The following is an 18828-nucleotide window of genomic DNA, read 5'->3' on the forward strand; positions in this document are numbered from 1 at the left end:
ATCCATCTTGTTTAAAAAAATAAAAAGAAAGAAAGGAAAAGAGCTGGATGTGGTGGTGCACACCTTTAATCCCACTTGGGAGGCAGAGGCAGGTGAATCTCTGAGTTCAAGGCCAGCCTGGTCTACAGAGTGAATCTCAGGACAGCCAGGGCTACACGGAGAAACTGATTCCTGGAGCTGGAGTTAGACAGTTGTAAGCTGCCATGCGGGTACTGGGAATCACACCCACGTCCTCTGCAAGAGCAGCCAGCTCTTCACTGCTGAGTGTCCCTCCAGCCCCAACACTCCATCTTCTAGATGAGATTCTGACTGCACGGGAGTCTGGTAAAATGGCTCAGTGGTAAAGCGCTATGAAGACCAAAGGCTGCCATTCACTTCCCACCCACGACACAGTCATGTGCAGTTCATCTGGTCTGAGATGCCGACGAACTACAACACAGACGACCAGTTCCTGTCGTCCTTCAGAGCCCCTGGCCAATTCCAAACGCCAGCCCAGTGTCCCAAGACTACAGGACCCAAGGTTAGATCTGTGTGGGGAATAAACCAAGGTGCTTTTCAAACGATGAAAGACAACAAACAGCCACTCAGGACTTTCTGAACCTGGGCACATGGAAGGTGTGGTAAATACACGTGTACAGAAAAGAGCTAACCACAACCTTTGACACACTGGAGGGAACCCCAAACACATCTGCTGCTTTTCCTCCCTAGGGTGCCTGCCCAAGCATCAACTCCAGATGTTCAAATAACCACGCAGCCCATGTAATAAACGGTGCTTCCTATTCTAAAGTAACAACACAGCCACAGCAGAAACTGGCTCGGTGCCGTGCCCAGGTAGGGGACACATATACCGCCACGTTCCCATGGAGGCATGGCACACCCCATCAGTGAATGGATCTTTCGGAGCCTCTATCCTTACTCTGCCACATCTGGCAGCTGCACCTACCTTTCCCCACAGGCCCGTTGTGGGTGTCCCGTTCTTCTGCACAGTTCAAACCGGATGTGGGGTTGTCGGAGTTCTCCGTCTGTGATCTGAGATTCTGGGAGGCAGATGGTGAGGCGGGTTCTGAGGGCCCCAGCTGCCAGGGGGGGCTATCTGTGGTGGATTTTAACCGTTCTCTGGAGCCTTCTTTCTTTGGCTTGATAAGTTTGACTAGGGCTTTGGCTCCGATCCAGTGGTTCTTCCTAGTTAGAAGATGTTTAGAAGTCACAACCCATGCTCACAGAGCCAAACAATGGCACTGGGCCGGAGGTGTGGCTCTGAGGCAGGGCTCTAGCCTAGCATTCACAAGGACCTGAGCACGATCCCAGTAACCTCAAGAAAAGAAGCTGGTGTTTATGAACATCGTCATGATCTTATTTATACCCCTGAGTCCTGGAACTGAGAAGCCTAACTGTTGGGTACAGGCTATGCCGTAGCAGAAGGGTATGTGAGATCAGAAATCCATGCCAGTCTCTTAGAAGAAAAACACTTAAAATGTGCTGTTTGTGCAAGAATGGGGCTGTACAAACTAGCTGGTTTTGTCATTTTCAGGCATATTACCTGCTAAAGGTAACCACTGACATGTTCACTGACTGGCATTCAGCAAGCGCACCAGGGGCACGGGTGTCTGGGTTAAACGGTAGTTAGAAATACAAGGCCAATGTGTACACCACATTTGATAACTGTGGGGCCCAGCAGGCATTCTGCTCAGGCTCCCTTCCCCTCAGAGGACCACGGCTGTGCTGTCCACATCATGTTAAAACTCTGACAAGCCAACCATGTCCATATTTAGCTTTAATGACTCCGACTCACAACTTTCTGCCTCTTATCAGGGCTCATGGGTGAGTCACCCTGGTGTCTCATCAGGGCTGGCTGGCATTTGCCACCCTCACAGGACAAGCTGGGGTATAAAGGGTGAGGCTGGGAGCTCTGCTTTGCCATAGGGCAGTGGTTCTCAACCTGTGGGCTGTGACCCCTTTGGATTGCGTATCGGATACTTATAATTCATAACAGTAGCAAAATTACAGTTATGAAGTAGCAACAAAATAATTGTATGGTTGGGGGTTATCACAACATGAGGAACTGTATTAAAGGATCGCAGCATTAGGAAGGTTGAGAACTACTGCCACAGGGACACCTATAAGTGGGGGTGCAGGGCTGGTCGTCTACTATGGCTCCCAGGCTGCCTTGTCTCTCAGCTAAGATGGCTATGATCACTGTGTGTCACTAATCTTAGATCCACTCACTTCTTTGGAGCAGGGTCATAGAACTTGTACTGATCCATGATTTTTTCTTCCAGTTTTTCCTTGTGTCTCCGTAAAGCATTTAATTTGTCTCTGTGAACAGAGGGAAATCGATCAATCCAGTTTAAATAAACAAGTGGGTGTACTTAGCAGTACAATCTAGATCAGAGATCAGTGTCTGGATTCAGACCTGAAGGTGTTCAACCCCACACTGGTCACTGAATTGGAATCTATGATCAGCAGTACCAGTTATGAATCTAGCTGGCCTTGATGGCTCACTCCTTTAATCCCAGCACTCAGGAGACAGAGGCAGGTGGATCTCTCAGTTCGAGGCCAGCCTGGTCTACAGAGTGAGTTCTAGTCTAGTCAAAGCTACAAAGTGAGATCTCATCTCAAATAAATCAAAGCAAAACTCCAGCTATCCGTGCTTTCTGAACACCTGGGACCCAGCTAAGCAGGCTTAAGAGAGCAAACCTCTGACCACCTGAGAACTCACGCTTGGCCAAACTGTGTAGGGCACCAGGCACCATCGGCCTGAGGCAGACACTCTCTAATGCAGCCAGATCACCAGGCACACTAACCCTTGAACACTGAGGCAGCAAAGGCACCCTGGGGCCTGGTAACAGCTTGTGAGGCAAACTGTTCTCCGAGGACAAGCAGAGAAGTTAGAAGGCCACAGAGTGGGACCTGTGGCAAGCCTGAGCACGCCCTGGGCAGCTAGCCCTAGCAGAGCAGCCAGGCAGGAAGAAAGCAGCTGGGTATGGTGACCGTGTGAAAAGCCAGAGCTCAGGTCCTGAAGCAAATCTCTGCTTCTAAATGGTGGAAAACGGCTCACACTTTCAACATCACAGTAGCGACGGGCAGCCCCAGGGCCTGTTTCCTGGGGTGTCTGCCATGCTTGCTGAACTCACGGGAAGGTGGGGCCCCAGGCAGTGACTTGTTCAGGTTACTTCACTGTTGAAACAGAGAAGATCCTGTCCATGCTGAAAACATTCCCGAGAGCCCACTGGGAAGGCTGCACTCTGGGAAAAGGCACCAATGGGGTGCACGCTGCTTGGACCAAGCTGAGAGGTGTGCCAAGCCGCTGGCCTGACACAGACACCCTCTAATGCAAAAGACATCACCAATCATCTCCCGAGGACCAGGCTTCTACGCTGCTTCGTTAGCACCTGCCAAACCTCGGCTGGAGATTCCACCACATGGATTACAGAGGGTCAGCTTCAAGCAACTGCCACTTAGATCCCAAATTACAGTGTGGGCTTCCACGTGAGTCATCCGAAGTAGGTGGCCAGCAGATGCATAAGGCAAAGAGGAGGCGCAGAGTTACATCAGAGAGAGCTGGGAAAGCACTGGGGGTTCAGGGACCACACCCCTCCATAAACATGCCACTTCCTGCCTTTTTGTTTTAAGACAGGTTCTCTCTATGAATATGCTATGTAGACCAGGCTGGTTTCAAATTACCAGAAATCCACCTGCCTCCGCCTCCTGAGTGCTGGGATTGAAGCCACGCACCACCATGGCTGGCTCTTCTTGTCTTAAGCATACTCGGGCCAGGAGCACAGGGCTTGCCCGAGACGCTGGTCATGAGGAGGGACAGGCTTAGTCTAGCACGATACACCTCGGATGATCCAACTGCGGGTTTCCAGCATCAGCGTTCTCCCTCACATTCACTACCTCTGTCATGTGCCCAGGCCGGGACACACATCCCTTCAAACATGTCCCAGGAGATGCAGTGTCTAATTTAGACAGGCAGCCCTCTCTCCTACATTCCCAGCACCTACATCACCCACCACACCCAACTCTCCCCATCCAACCTGGCCTCCTCTCATCTCAGCAGCAAAACGACTCCCTCTACTTGTCCTTTGGGGCCTCTAATCCCAGTGGGAGGGGGCACAGCCCCTGTCACCCCATGGTTCTAGGCTCCCAGGGTCTACATAAGGCTTGAGGAGGAGAGGTTAGGCAAGGCACAGAACAAACCTACTTGCTACAGTCAGGTGAGGGAGAAACTGATTCTCAGCTCTCAATTTGAACTTGTTCCCTGAGCTACAGCTAGTGCTGGCTGCCTCTGTCTACAAATGAACTCCAGTCTAGAAGTAGAGAGAGACCTTTCCGACGGTGGATAATACTTCAGAAAAAGCCAGTGAGGGCAGAGGAGATAACTCAGCTGGTAAAGTAACTGCCATGGAAGCATGAGGGGACCTGAGTTCAATCCTCAGAAGCCACATAAAAAGCCAGGCATAGTGGAGTGCCCTTGTAATCCCAGTGGGGAAGAGACAGGAGGATTCGGGGGTTCACTGGCCAGTCAGCCTAGCCTAATCAGGAAGGTACAGACCAATAAGAGACCTTGTCTCAAATGACACTCCGGGTTGACCTCTGGCCTACACACACACATACACACACACACAAACACACACACACACTTGTACCCCCTCCCCACACATATACATGCACACAGAGAGCACATGGGATCAGGAAACCTCACACACATGCAAGCTAATCTCTACCTCTCAGAAATCTAGAATATTCCATAAAATGGTATAGCTCCATCTCTAATCCTCCAAACCCTAATGGCTAGGGGCTGTTCTCTGTCTTGAAAGCAACAGGTATATGGTGGAGGAGAAGACAGGGTATCAGGGGCCGGAGTGAGGCCTGCACACTGTGGGGGGCTGGGGACAGTAGTCCAGAGGCCCCTTATGGACATGCCGCCCACCACGGCCCACTCACTCACATGTACTGCTTCTGCTCCTCATGGTACTGCTCCTTGTTCTCTATATTCTGCTCCAGCAGCATCTGGTTCTGCTGGCTCAGCAGCTGGATCTGGCTCAGCAGGTGATGATTCTCCTCCTCTAAGTTCCCCTTGAGACGGGAGAGCAGCTGAAACACAGACCAGCAACGGCTCAGATACCCTGTGACCCCTGATGCTATGCTGGAAACCCGGCCTCTCAAGGGAAAGGAACACTTGCACAGGGCGTCCATCTTGGTACTGTCTGCACTAGTGAGGACCTAGGAAGGGTCAACCAGCCAGGAAGGTTGCACTTCCTATGCACACACCACACGACCCAGCAGCCAGCTGGCAGCTCGTGGCTGTCGAGAGCACAGACCAGCCATTCTGGTGGAGGTGTGATAAAAGCAAGATACACAGCAGAACACAAGATGACATATGAAATATTTTTGATCTACTGGTTAAATATGTTACTACAATTAATTTCACTGGGGCCAGGGATGTGTCTCAGAAGGCTGCCTGCCATTACCAGCACTAAAAAAATAAAGAAAAATGTATTAATCTCATTGAAAAAAAGAACTGTTTTGAAGGTGGCTACTACCAAGTGCTAAGCTGCACTTGGAGCTTCCGCGGATTTCAACCGGAAGCTCTGCTGTGAGAGAGAGCTGCTTCTGCCCAAAGCCAGAGACTGGAGACCGAGGGCCTTCCAAGCCGTCTGGTGTCTTGCGCCCTGTGTAGCACAAAAGCAGTCATAGATAACCTAAGAGTGGCTGTGTCCCCTCAAAACTTCACTCTCACCCACACTGACAACAATTTCATGTCATTTTTTCCCTAGCCACAAAATAAATATCTGTTTGTTTGCGTTTTAGCTTCAACCATTAAAAACATCAAGAGCCATTCTTAGTTCGTGGGCTGTGTGAATGCAGGTGGCAGGGAGGATCTGGCTTGAGGGCTGAAGCTCACAGACTTTTGTTTTAGAACAGCACTGTGGTGTAGTGGGGAGGCAGAGACTGGGCTCCTATCCATCATGTACCTCACTGAGGATGAAGTAAGTTAACAGGTAAGCCATAGTGAAACACCCAGCATGCCACAGGAGGGAAACATGCTCCTCCCTCACTCCTCTCTACCCCACAAAGCTAACTTCACCATTAATTGAAGGATCGAAATCTACCTTTTCCTTTTCAATTATTTTACACAACTTATGTGTACGTGACGAGCAGATCTGGAAGGGCCAAGGTTAGGCCGTTTCCTTTGTAGTACCACTCCTTGAGGTCCAAGGAAGTGGCTGAGTGCACAGAAGCACTAGATAGTGCAAGCAAGTGCGCACATGAGCACACGCACACACATCTGTATACAGACAGACGGATACAAAGAGATAGAAACACACACAAAAGAATCCCAGTGCACCTCCTGTAAGGGCAGTCCCCAGTGGATGTGAGCGCCTGGTCAGTGACACCCACACCCAGTAGGGCACTGGGCCAGGGTTTCTCATCCTCCATGGGCAGCTCACATCTGGCTGGGTGACTGGAGACTAGTGTCTGGGACTGAGGTTTCCTACTTGCCTACTTGTCTCCCAGGGGTGTCTCAGAAATCAGGAGGGACCCACCTCCTCAGACTCTTCCTGTATAGTGGGTCTATCTGAGATCTACCTAAAGGAGGGCTTTGCTTCCCACAATGGCCATCTCTGACCCAGCTCTGGGCCACCAGCAGCTGATCACCCAGCCCCAGGACCTCAGCCAGGCAGACACACTCAATCCCAGGCCGTTTTGCTCGTGTAGCTGTCTACTGAAAAGAAGAGGTACAGACGATGACGGTGCCACCACGTCCTGAAGGACAGACAGACGCCACTGTTGACTTCAGGGAGCAAATGTCAGACAAAGTGGCCTCTGCGATGTTCCTACCACAGGTGGCACTCTGGTCTCACCTTGGCTCCAAGGACACCTCCAGTCTCAGAGAATCCACCCAGGAGGGGGGGCCAGCCCCTCACAGACCTGCCCGAAGGCACGCCTCACCTCACAGTGGTTGTCCAGCTTGGTCAGTGAGATGTCCATGCTCTGGTGCTGTTCCTTAAGCTCGTCGAAGCGTGCCTGCCAGCGGTTCAGCTCCAGCTGGGAGTTGTTCAGCGATGTTTTCAGCTCCTTGGTGTGGGCATGCAGCTCTTCATACTCCCCTTTCAGCTGGTGGTGCAGGAAACTGACCCTGGGGGAGGGGAGCCGTGGGCAAGGGGGCTAAGAAGCATTCCAAAGGCAGAAAGGCCTGCAGCTGTGGGTTCGGTACCTGTTCTGACAGCAGCAGACTCTGCAAGCTGTCGGCCTCCTGTGCGTGACGTCAGAAACTCTGAGAAAAGTCGCTGCTTTTCAGACTGTGTTCTCTGGGGCTCTAGGAGGGCATCCCTGAAGCCATACTGGTCTGGGTGGGGGGTGAGGGGGACAACAGGCACACAGGCTAAGATACTGGCCTCAACAGGACATCACGGCCAGTAGCCTCCTACATTAGTGTTTAGGCATTCTGGTATAAGCGGGAAAAAGAGCTGTGCTTTAAAAAAATTTTTTTGGAGAATATTCTTTCTCTAAAACACCGTGCCCACAAGCTTCCAAAGGAGAGAGGAAACCAGCAGTCCCACTCAGCCACGATGCCTAAGAACCACATGAACCACCAGCACGTCACAATAGCCCTACAGGCGCAGTAGTGGTGCCTACTTGGCAGTAACCAACAACTCTCTAACTGGACTTAAGACTCACCCAACAAGAGGGAGAACATGCCTGGTACTGGAAACCTAGTTACCTAATCGGAGCTAGTGGAATCATGGCTATCGGAGGAGAATCTACAACCAATAATTTACTAAACCAGCATCATCCCTAGTAACAATCTAAAAACAGCTGTCCTTATACCCACAGGTAAGTGTAGGTTCACCCCTCATCAAGGAAACTTCCGTCTGCAACAGAAACTACTACAGAAACCCACAACCAATCGATAGGCAGAGACATGGAGCCCGGTCCCAACGGATACATCTACAGAACATTCCTACATCTCAGGCTCAGGGAACATTGCAGAAGAACCAGGGAATCAGGGACTTTACTGTGAGATTGTCTCCTAGTAACAGCAGAAGCTACACCCATAAAGTCTCACCCACATGACTGCTCAACCATGAACTAAACAAGGACACTGATCAATATGCCAAACAGCACAGGGAAAAGCCCACGGGACGTCAGCCCTACCCAAAGAACTACAGGCAACTGAGGAAAGCTGGGAACAGGAGGTGGCCTTCCCCAGGAAAAGAGCACACCAGCTAGCTGTCCAGTGCCCAACAGTCAGGCCCGAAAACAAAGTACAAGCCTGCAACTCTCGGCAGGCGAAGCTTATCAACACAGGTGTTTTCTAGGCACATGGCTGCCACTCTGCACTCAGGGACACTGGCTGCACTTGGGCACTATGCCTGGGGCTGTTTAACCCAGCAAGACGAGGACTCACACCACTCAACACTAAAGACACGGCACAAACAGGTCCTGGAAGGACTTCGGTCCGCAGCAGGAGAGATGAAACAAGGTAGCTGAGTGAGCCCGATGACTCAAATACTCTGTGAACTCCGTGCATATCCACAAAAGACCCACGAATAGGAGTGAGATTCTGATTATAAACAAGCACCAGTGAGCAGGTGAATCTGTTGAATAAGGAGGACCACAGTGGCTCCTGAGGGCTGGGCTTACATCTGAACATGACTACGCCTGTACAGATACATAATCCACGTCTCCCTGTACCGGCTGAGTACCACCATCCATGCCTCCCTAGCACGGCCGGCCGTCAGCTCCTTACCTGGGCAGCGGCATGCAGCTCCTGACAAGGAGTTCACAGGCAGTTTTCAGTGAGGACTGCTCTGAACAGATTAGATTCCTGGGTCCCTGCCACTTCTCCCTGGCCCCGGGTGGGCATGCCTGGGTGCTCACCTGTCCAGTTCTCCTCGCAGCCTCTGGTTCTCACTGGAGGCCACGGCGCTGGTCCTCTGTTCCCGCTGCAGCGCCTCCCGCTCAGTGCTCAGCACCTTCTCCAGCTCCTCCAGCTCAGCTTTCCGCTTCTGTAAGTCTCCGTGTCTGGTGGAGGAAACAGCCACTGAAAGCGCAGCCAGGCTCCATCTCCCACAAGCAACTCACACCCCAGGAGACTGGAACAAGCCCTCTCAGAAAAGGGGGGTTCCTCTGAGACCTGTTCTCTGAGGAGGGGTGAGAGGCTGGACAGCAGGGAAGCAAGATGAATGCTGCCAGGGGGGTCAGTCAGCACCTCCCAGGGCCACAGTCCTCTTCCATTCTCTGCTCCCTTGGCTTCCCTGTCACAGCCAGCCCCTTCTGTAGGTCACCTGACAGCATAAGGGCCACACTCTACACCCTTTTATTTTAGAGACTCATGTTACAAAGTGGTTCACTAAGAACCAGTAGGTCTAACTAAAGGAAACCACAAAATAAACAGCTAAATTCCACAGTATAAAACAGCTAATCCCTGCTCACACCCTCCTCACTCTATGAAAGCCCACATCCCTGTTCCCACTGGCATTGGGGGGGGGGGTTTGAGGTCTCTCTCTCTCTCTCTCTCTCTCTCTCTCTCTCTCTCTCTCTCTCTCTCTCTCTGCTTGAATTTTCTTAATCCCTGTAGGCTGCACAGCTGTCGCTGGAGGGCAGCAGAGCACAAGGTGGAAATGACTTGACTTTTGTCCCTCTCTGCTGATGACCCAGGATTAGTCAGTGAGAGAGGAGTGGTCTGGGGCACGTTTCTCAACCACCCGACTCAGGAAACCTGGGAGCCCCCTTCTCTTCTGAGTATGTAACACTGCTGCTGCCCTACTGCTGGGGTCTCCAGTCTCCCCTCTAACTCCTACCCTCCACATCAGAGGAGGAGCCATCTCACTGCATCCCCATGTAAGGGATCCCATTAGGAAACTCAAGGCCATTCTCCAAAGTACAGAGGCCCCACACGGTAGGGCATAGAGTTAGGATGAGGGGATCTGTCTGGCTTCCAGAGCCAAGTTAGTGACTGTGGAAGAATTATCCAAGTTTGACAAAGACTGCAAACTGACCAGCAGGGCCTTCCAATTCCTGCTCCCCTGTGTCACTTCAGCCAAGTATACAGATCAACTGACAGCCCGCAAGCCTTTGGAGTCTTGCTTACCAGTGAGCCCTTGACACGACAGAGTAACTATCTGGCAGGAGTCCAGTTAAGTATCAAAGGAAAAGAATCCAGACCTCTGTTACTCCTGTGTGACAGGCACTCAAAGCCCTAGTGCACAGACTGAAGACTGTGCCTCCAGCTGTGTGGCCAACGAGCCAGAGATGCTAAGTGGCTGACAGATGCTAGACCAAGCCAGGGCCTTGACCTTCAGAGTCAGTCACAACTCCATCTACAAAAACCTTCCTCCTCTGAATGGACATTAGACTCTAAAAAGAAGGGAGAGATGGCTCAGTGGTTGAGAGCACTGGCTCTTCTTCCAGAGGTCCCGAGTTCAATTCCCAGCACATCCATGGTGGCTCACAACTGTCTATAACTGTAGTCCTTGGGATACAACGCCCTCTTCTGGTGGTGCAGATGCACATGCAGACAAAACCACCATACACATAAAACACATAAATAAACCTCTGGTGGAGCACACCTTTAATCCCAGCACTCAGGAGGCAGAGGCAGGTGGATCTCTGAGTTCAAGACCAGCCTGGTCTACAGAGTGAGCTCCAGGACAGCCAGGGTTACACAGAAAAACTGTCTTGAAAAAACAAAACACACAAAGATCTTAACAAAAAAAAAAAGAAAAAAAAAAAAAAAGAGACTCTAAGAGTACCAGGAGGTGGTGGTGCACACCTTTAATCCTAGCACTCAGGAGGCAGAAGCAGGTGAATCTCTGTGAGTTCGAGGACAGCCTGGTGTATAGAGCGAGATCCAGGACAGGCTCCAAAACTACAAAGAGAAACCCTGTCTTGTTTTTTTTTTTTAAAAAAAAAAAAAAAAAAAAAAAAGTACAATGTTTTATGATGCTTGTGTAAAGGCTTGTGAGCAGGGGTCACGCTCACATTAGTGTCAATGCTGTGTGTTCCACTGTGTTAGTCTGTCAGTGGCACAGCGCCTTTCATGGTTAGACATATGGAGTATAGGTCCAGTAAGTGCTGCATGTAGAAAGGGCTGGAGGGGCAATGCCAGGGGATAAAGGACCCAGAGGCAGAAGCTGTACCATCTGATGAGAAGAAAAAGTCACACAAAAGCCAACATCTTGGCAGCCCTGAAGGACGGAGATGGGAGACTCTAGACGAAGGCCAAAAGGCCATACTGGGTAGGAAAATCTGTTGTCCTCACCATTCTACCCACAAGTGCCATCGGCGCCCATACATGGCTTTTCTGGCTCAGTAACATTCGTAGGTCCCTGCATCGGAAATTTCCTGCACGTCAGCCACTCCCACCAGACATAACTAATATATCAGGTGCCCAGCTGCTCTGCTGAGGTGGACTGGACAGAGATGCTGCCAGTGGGGGCACTTCGCTAGCACAGGAAGGGGATGCTGGTACTCTCCTGTCCCGTTCCTGTGGGTTCCTTCTTGGGACAAGCTTCCTTCTGATGCATATCTCACCGATTCTCAGGCTCTGGAGACAGAACTCCAGCCAGAGTTCTGGAACTCTTGGTGCAGGGGCGGGAGCTCAGCCAACAGTGGGTGACTTTAATGACACCCCCCCACCCCCCGGGACCTGGGACTGCCAAGTGTGAAAAGTGAACATTTATGTATTTCAACATATGAAAAATTTACCTGAAGACAAGAAAAAGCGGCAGGTACAGATTAAAGGAGAAGGGCAGTGTGGGTAACTGTGGGAGGGCACCGGGGACTGAGAGCAGTCTCCCGCTCCCTCACCCCGCCCTTCTACCTCCCAACTGTGCCAAGATCACAGGTGTGGGGTTCCTTTGTTGTATGCATTCAATATTTAACATAATGGGAGGATTTGGGTTTTGAAGCAAACACTCTAGACTTAGACTTGGAAGAGGCAGTGTGCACAACCCTGCACACAGGTAGCCACAAGTATTTTCCCAGGGGTTTGGGTCAGGAGAGGAGAAAAAGGGGGTGAGGAAGAAGAAAGAATTCTTAGAGAACACGTCTCCAAGTATGCACACTGGGTCACCCAGAGCCAGGGTGAGCCACGGCACCCCTTTGCCCCTGTGTCCCCTGCCACAATCCCCAGCTGGACAAACAAAAAGGAAATAGAAATCGCTAACGGTTCCATTTCCTTCCCTTTGGGAAAGCTCAGGTGCACCAACAATGAGAAGCAGCCCGCCAAGAGGAAATGTGGGGGAGAGACGGAGGTGCATGCAGGCCTCAGGAAAGTCCCAGAAGCTCTGGGGCAGCCTAAGGGGCTCAGCACACCAGCTGCCTCCTCCATAGGCTGCATCCCTACCCCCAAGCCTCTCTCAGGTCTCCTGTCTATGTACCCAGCTTCCCTGTCCCCAGGCCCCTGCCCTCCCCTGCCCCACAGGCTCTACCCCTGCCCTCCTCTGCCCCACAGGCTCTACCCCTGCCCTCCCCTACCCCACAGGCTCTACCCCTGCCCTCCCCTGCCCCACAGGCTCTACCCCTGCCCTCCTCTGCCCCACAGGCTCTACCCCTGCCCTCCTCTGCCCCACAGGCTCTACCCCTGCCCTCCTCTGCCCCACAGGCTCTACCCCTGCCCTCCTCTGCCCCACAGGCTCTACCCCTGCCCTCCTCTGCCCCACAGGCTCTACCCCTGCCCTCCTCTGCCCCACAGGCTCTACCCCTGCCCTCCAGGCCCCACCTCTCCCCAAGCTCCTTATGCTCCAACTCCAGGTTCCGGTGCAGCGTCTTCAGACAGCTGTGCTGTCGGATGAGGGCCTCATACTCTGAGGACTGGCGCTCGTACAGGGCACCCAGGTGCTCATGGTCCTGAAGCAGGGCCTCATAAGCAGCTGCCAGTTGCTCCTGCTGCTGCTGCAGACTTTCATGTTCAGCCTCCTTGGCCGTCTGCTGGCTCTGTAGCATTGTGTACTGCGCACCAAGTGCTGCATTCTGGGAGCTCAGTGTGGAATTCTCCACCTGCAGGGAGAGCAGAGCCTTGTGGGTGGTGAGCAGGCCAAGGACTACCAGCCACAGACAGCACCAGAGGGACCTCAAGGCAGGCCAGGCATGGGCAATGCTACCAGAACTTGAGAACTTGGTGCTGGAAGTGGGTGGCAGGGGGACGGGACACACAATATGGCAAAAACTGGCTATGAAAAGATAGCTATGAACCATCTCTAGAATTCCTCCTAGATAAATCCCTCCTTCTAGATAAATCCCTTACATGTCATTACTGATTCTTTTTTAAAGCCTATTTTCTAGACCAGCCAACGGAAAATCTGTAAGGCTAGAGGATCTGACAATACTGTCTGTCTACTGATTGATTTTTACGTATTTATTTTTGTTCTGCTAGGGCCGCACTGAGGACTTTGTGCAAGCTAAGCATTTTTACCAGTGGGCCGTATCTGAACCCCTGATGTTTTAGAGTATTCTAACATAATCCCAAAATATTAGAAAATTGAACAGGGGCCAGAACTACTCTGACATTAAAGCCAGACAAAGACTTTTTCCAAGACAAAACAAAGCAACAAATCAACATCCTATTTTCTTATTTTAACAAAAACAAACCCAACCTCTTTGCCAAATACGTTTCCTGTTTATTGTCTCTGTTCCATACGTAACTTTCCAACTTTTCCCAGAAATTACATTAATGAGCAATTTTTCATTTTCCCACCACCTACTAACCACAAATAAAACTACGTGATAAGTGGGCTGAGAGGCTGGCTGCTTCCAGCAGATGGAAGCCAGGTCACAGCCCCACTTCCCCTCTGTCAGCTTAATACAGCTCTGCCAGGCTGCATGGTACAGAAACTGTTTAACCAAGCTTACTTACTTCCAAATCTCCCTCTCTTTTGGTGTGTGTGTGTGTGTGTGTGTGTGTGTGTGTGTGTGTGTGTGTGTGTTTGTGTAGTGGTGGTGGTGGTCACTTGTATAAACTGAAAAGCAAAGAAATGAAGTTTCAGCCCGGCACCTTTAGGCCCAGCTGTAGGAAACGTCTCACGAGCCACCCTACTACCTCCCTCCAAAGACTCCTGTCTACAGCAAGCCTCTTAACAACCACCCAGCCCCCAGGTGCCCCCCGCTTAGCCTTGCAGCTCCCCCTGAGGGTCCCGCTACCTGCAGCTTTGCGGTCTGGGTCTGCAGTGCGGTGGTGTGTTCCTGCAGGAAGGCACTCTGTTTCTGTAGGGTCAGGATCTGGCTGCTGAAGGCCAAATTCTGAGTCTCCAGGTGCTGTAGCTGCTCCTTCAGCAGGTGCTTCTCGGCCTGAAGAGCTGCGTTCTAGAGGAGAAGCACGCACCAGTTACGCACAGCATGGCTAGCTCTCTCTTGCACAGGCCCTGGGGTTTAACTGAACCCTCAAGGGGAGATGCAGCCCAGAGCTGGGGGGATGGGGTTTCCTCAAGCACAGGACGTTAATGGTTTCCTTCTTGGAAACAGACAACTAATAGAATTTTCAAAAAGAAGATAATGCATTACAAGGGGCTGTGGCCCAGGACCTGAGGCATATGGGCATGCAAGCCACTTTGCTGATTCCATTTCTTTCCTTTGGTATGATCATCTGAAGAGTACTTTCCTGTGAGCTGAAGTCACTCACCATTGACCACAGAGCTCAAGTCATCAGCAATAGCTGTCCCTACGTTTGCGACAACAAGTGGAACAGGGTACTTAAGAGTGGGAGACTACGGCTGGAGAGGTGGTTCAGGGGTTAAGAGCACTGGCTGCTCTTCCAGAGGACCCGGGTTCAATTCCCAGAACCCACATGGCAGCTCACAACTGCCTGTAACTCCAGTTCCAGGGGATCTGACACCCTCACATAGACACACACACAAGCACAACACCAATGCACATAAAAATAAAAATAAACCATTTAAAAAAAGAATAGGCCGGGCGGTGGTGGCCCACGCCTTTAATCCCAGCACTCGGGAGGCAGAGCCAGGCGGATTTCTGTGAGTTCGAGGCCAGCCTGGGCTACCAAGTGAGTCCCAGGAAAGGCGCAAAGCTACACAGAGAAACCCTGTCTCGAAAAACCCCCCAAAAAAAAATAAAATAAAAATCATGATAATAAAAATAAAAAAAGAATAGACTAACAGAGATCATATCTATTATGCCACTAACTAGGCTAGGAGCCAGGACATGAGCTGCAGGCTTGTGACCTTGAGACAACCTCTAATGTTCTGTCTCAGCTTGTCTACTGAAAATCATCACGGTGGACTTCAAAACGTCACTGTTGTGAATCAGTGGGATAAGCATGCACTGGAGAGCTTTTTCTAGAAAAGGCCAACAGTAAATACTTGCAGGTGTGGTGGCCATATCATCTCTATCCCAACAATGAAGGCCGCCACTGCAGTGGGACAGCAGCCCAGACCACATGTCAACATGAAAGGTGTGACTGCGTGTCAATAAAGCTTCGTTTAGATACAGCCTGGGCCGTGGGGCTGGGATAGAGCTCTGGAAAACAGGACACTATGGGGACGAAGCTTGGTGGACAGTCTGGGTTTGTCACAGCAGGCAGGGAGGTCAGCCCAGGAGACGGGGTGTGTCCCTTGTACTAGAAACTCTGAAGGAACTACAACAAAAGGCACCTAAGGGACCAGCCAGGCCAACCCAGGACAGTGTCCTACTGGATCCAACAGCCTCCATGGCCTCTGCCACCCCATATTCTTTACAGTGGCTTCACTTCTTTACTATGGGTGCAGCTGCTGATAGGACGGACGGTCAGTTCATGGGCAGCCCACTCACACTGCGCTCCAGCTCGATGGCCCGGTCCTTCACACGGAGTAGCTCCATGGTGGCCTCTTTGTGGCTGGGCTCCCAGGCCTCTTTCTCTTGGTGACTGCTGACCACCTTGCTGGCAGAGTGCTTCAGCATGTTCTGTGCCTGCGTTCTGTCCTCCTGGGTCTGCCTGAGCTGCTCCCGCTCGTCCTTTACCTGCCAACAGCATTGGGAAGCAGACTCAGGCAGGATGGAGCCACGCAGGAGCCCCACTAATGGGTAGGGAGGCACCCCTCACCAAAGCCTCAGATACCCACTCACCGTCCCTGAGGAGGGACAGGCCAGACGCTCTTCTTTTGCTATGTGCTTCCCCAGACAGGACAGCAAAGGCGGGGATGTGAACTTACGCCTGCCTTAGTCCCCACCTTAGCTATATGAGCCTTGCCTGGGCCTCCAGTCTACACCACACAACAGAGGCAAAACCGGGCACAGGCAGTCATATATCTCACAGAGGCCCTGCCAGCCCTGCATCTGCCTGACTGCAGATCCCAAATCGACTCTGTAACCAAGGAATGTGCCACGTGTTCAAAAACGGAAAACATACGTGTGGTGTCAGTCCACCCATAGATGGAGACTAAAGGCACACAAAAGTGTGTGTGTGTGTGTGTGTGTGTGTGTGTGTGTGTGTGCGTGTGCGTGTGCGTGTGCGTGTGTACGTGGAGTACCTATTGACGTGTGGAAAGTGTGATTGAGGGACGCATGTCTATATGCATGTCGATTGTGTATGTGTGCTCCACATGTCGTCTGGATGTATGGGAACACGTGCTTGTATGTGCCCAAGAGCTGACACACATATTTGTATAAGGTCCTGTCCCATCTAAGGGGCCTTATGAGCCTACAGGGATTTGCTTGGTCTCTGGGCTGTTCCCACACCTTACCTGGAAGGGTGGAACTGCCCTGAGCCACAGCCTCCTCCTACCATGCATCTGGCTGTCGTGCCCAGTTCCTATACCCTGAGGTTGGTGTCCGCAGGACACCCTACAGCTCATCCTCATCTGTCCCGGAACACTGCCCTGGTTGTCCTGGGGAGGGTATGGCAGAGGCCTGGTAGGTAGGACCGCAGCCTGGCCCTCACCATCTGCAGTTCAATCTGTAGTTGGTGATTCAAGCTTTCCTTCTCTTCCACCTGGGCCTCCAGAAACACTATCTTTTCTTCTTTCATGGCCAGTGTTGTCTTCAACGCTAATTCATTTTTGCCTTCCAAAATCTTGCGTTTTCTGAAAATTAAAGACACAATAGTATAGTTTTCATCTACTTCAGCCCTAGTCCCATCTCCCTGTGGCTAGCACACCCTTCCCACTAAGCTGGTTTTAGGTGTTCCAGGGACCCACAGCCCTTCCCAGGGTTCCCTGGCTGACATCCACAACACTATCACACAAAACACCACCACTACACTGTATAGCTACTCCTTGAAGAGGTGTTTATAGATGGCTTTATATCACCTCAGCTATTGGGCCAAGGTCATGACGCTAGGTACATGGCAGGTCTGCGGCCTTCCCATTGTACCAGACATGTCAAAGCAGCCATGGGAGTCTTGTTGATTACAAATCCAGAAAAGGGCACCATACCAGATTTCTTAGAAAAGCCAGGCTGTTCAAGAAGACACAGCTAGGAGAAAAACTGCAATCATCTAGTTAAAAGAGATGTGGGCTCTTCCTGGGTGCAGGTCAGTGCAGAACCTGTCCAGCACGCAAGAAGCCCTGGGTTTAGCTTCCAGCACCATAGCCGTTTTCACACAAAACAATCTCCTTCCCTGCCTCCTTAACTCTCTAGGGACAAGACCTGAACTACAGAGGACAGACAGAAGGAGTCACACAGTGACTCCAGCAGTGAAGAATAAATCAAGCCCTCAGATAGAGACCCGGGAGCTCAGACTCATAGGAGAGCACCGTGCTAGCACACAGGGGACTGTCCTTACGTGTCACCGTGACTGTTATCCTCCTGCAGCAGCAGCTCCTTGCTGAGGCCAACCTTCTCCAGCTCCTGGCTCAGTTTGTCCAGCTCACTGGTCAGCTGCTGGCTCTTCAACTTCTCCAGCACCAGGTCCTACGAGACAGGAAACATGACTGTGGGCAGGAGTCTGGCAGGGGCATGGCAGGGAAGCTAGGGTCTCATGACGGTGTCACACCTTCCAGCCACCTCTTCCCCAAACCTGGATGTTTCAGATGTTTCAGGCAAGCAGGCTAGGTGACGAGGTGGGCAACTCCAGGATGCTCCACCAAAAGAAAAGGGATGAACACCCTTTCCCAGCCCTCCTGGTGCTGGAAACAGACCACATGACAAGACCACATGACAACATAGAGGATGGACCCAGAATGTTCTCCTTTTTCAAATACGTCAGAAATACTCCACTGTGTTGACTTTCAGTAGTGAGAATAATCTACACTAGTATGATTGACTTTTTAAATTACAAATTTAGCAAGTAATTAAACACTCAATATTGGCAACAGAAAAAAAAAAAAAAAGCCAAGAGAGAAAGATGGTTTTTGTTGTTACTGTAACTCAGGGTGGCCTTGGACTTGTGCTGTGTAGCTGAGGATGATCCTGAACTTCTGATCTGCCTGCTTCTCCAAGTACTAGGATTACAGGTGTATACCACCATGCCCAATTTTATGCTGTGGTCTCAACCTAGGGCTTTGTGCATGCTAGGTGAGCATGCGCCCAACCAAGCTGCCTGTCTTCACGCCCGAAGGAGTTTATTTTAAATCCTGACTTTGGTTGACTTTTCGGAATGTGGGCGATGAGCTCAAGGTTCATCTCCCTAATCCCTTTTGCTTCCATTCCCACACAGCTCTCTGAGGGTACCTATTATCTCCTGCCTGGTGCCATAGCTATCCTTCCTACCAAATCATAGGCAGGATGGTATTCCCACCATCAAATTTCCCTGCCATGCTAGCAGTTCTGGCTGTGAGTTATGGGTTAGAGTAAAATGGATCTGAATGAAGCAGAGAAAAACTAGCATTTTTTTTGGGGGGGGCAGCCTTCTAACATGTCATGGCTACTGCCCAAGCCTAGTGTTGA

General features: G+C 51.2%; 1 protein-coding gene across 1 annotated transcript in view; it reads right to left on the reverse strand.

Annotated features, from left to right (window-relative positions):
• The window catches only part of Ccdc88c (coiled-coil domain containing 88C), a 127010-nt gene that overhangs the window by 17630 nt on the left and 90552 nt on the right, over positions 1-18828 (reverse strand). Inside the window, 10 exon segments of the mRNA XM_059279014.1 lie at positions 944-1182; positions 2227-2316; positions 4952-5097; positions 6958-7144; positions 8890-9033; positions 12734-13011; positions 14152-14313; positions 15775-15963; positions 16883-17024; positions 17726-17853. Of these exon segments, the coding sequence (XP_059134997.1) occupies positions 944-1182; positions 2227-2316; positions 4952-5097; positions 6958-7144; positions 8890-9033; positions 12734-13011; positions 14152-14313; positions 15775-15963; positions 16883-17024; positions 17726-17853 (1705 nt within the window).

This window comes from Peromyscus eremicus, chromosome 14 (assembly GCF_949786415.1).
Source record: "Peromyscus eremicus chromosome 14, PerEre_H2_v1, whole genome shotgun sequence".
NCBI classification, from domain to species: Eukaryota; Metazoa; Chordata; class Mammalia; order Rodentia; family Cricetidae; genus Peromyscus; species Peromyscus eremicus.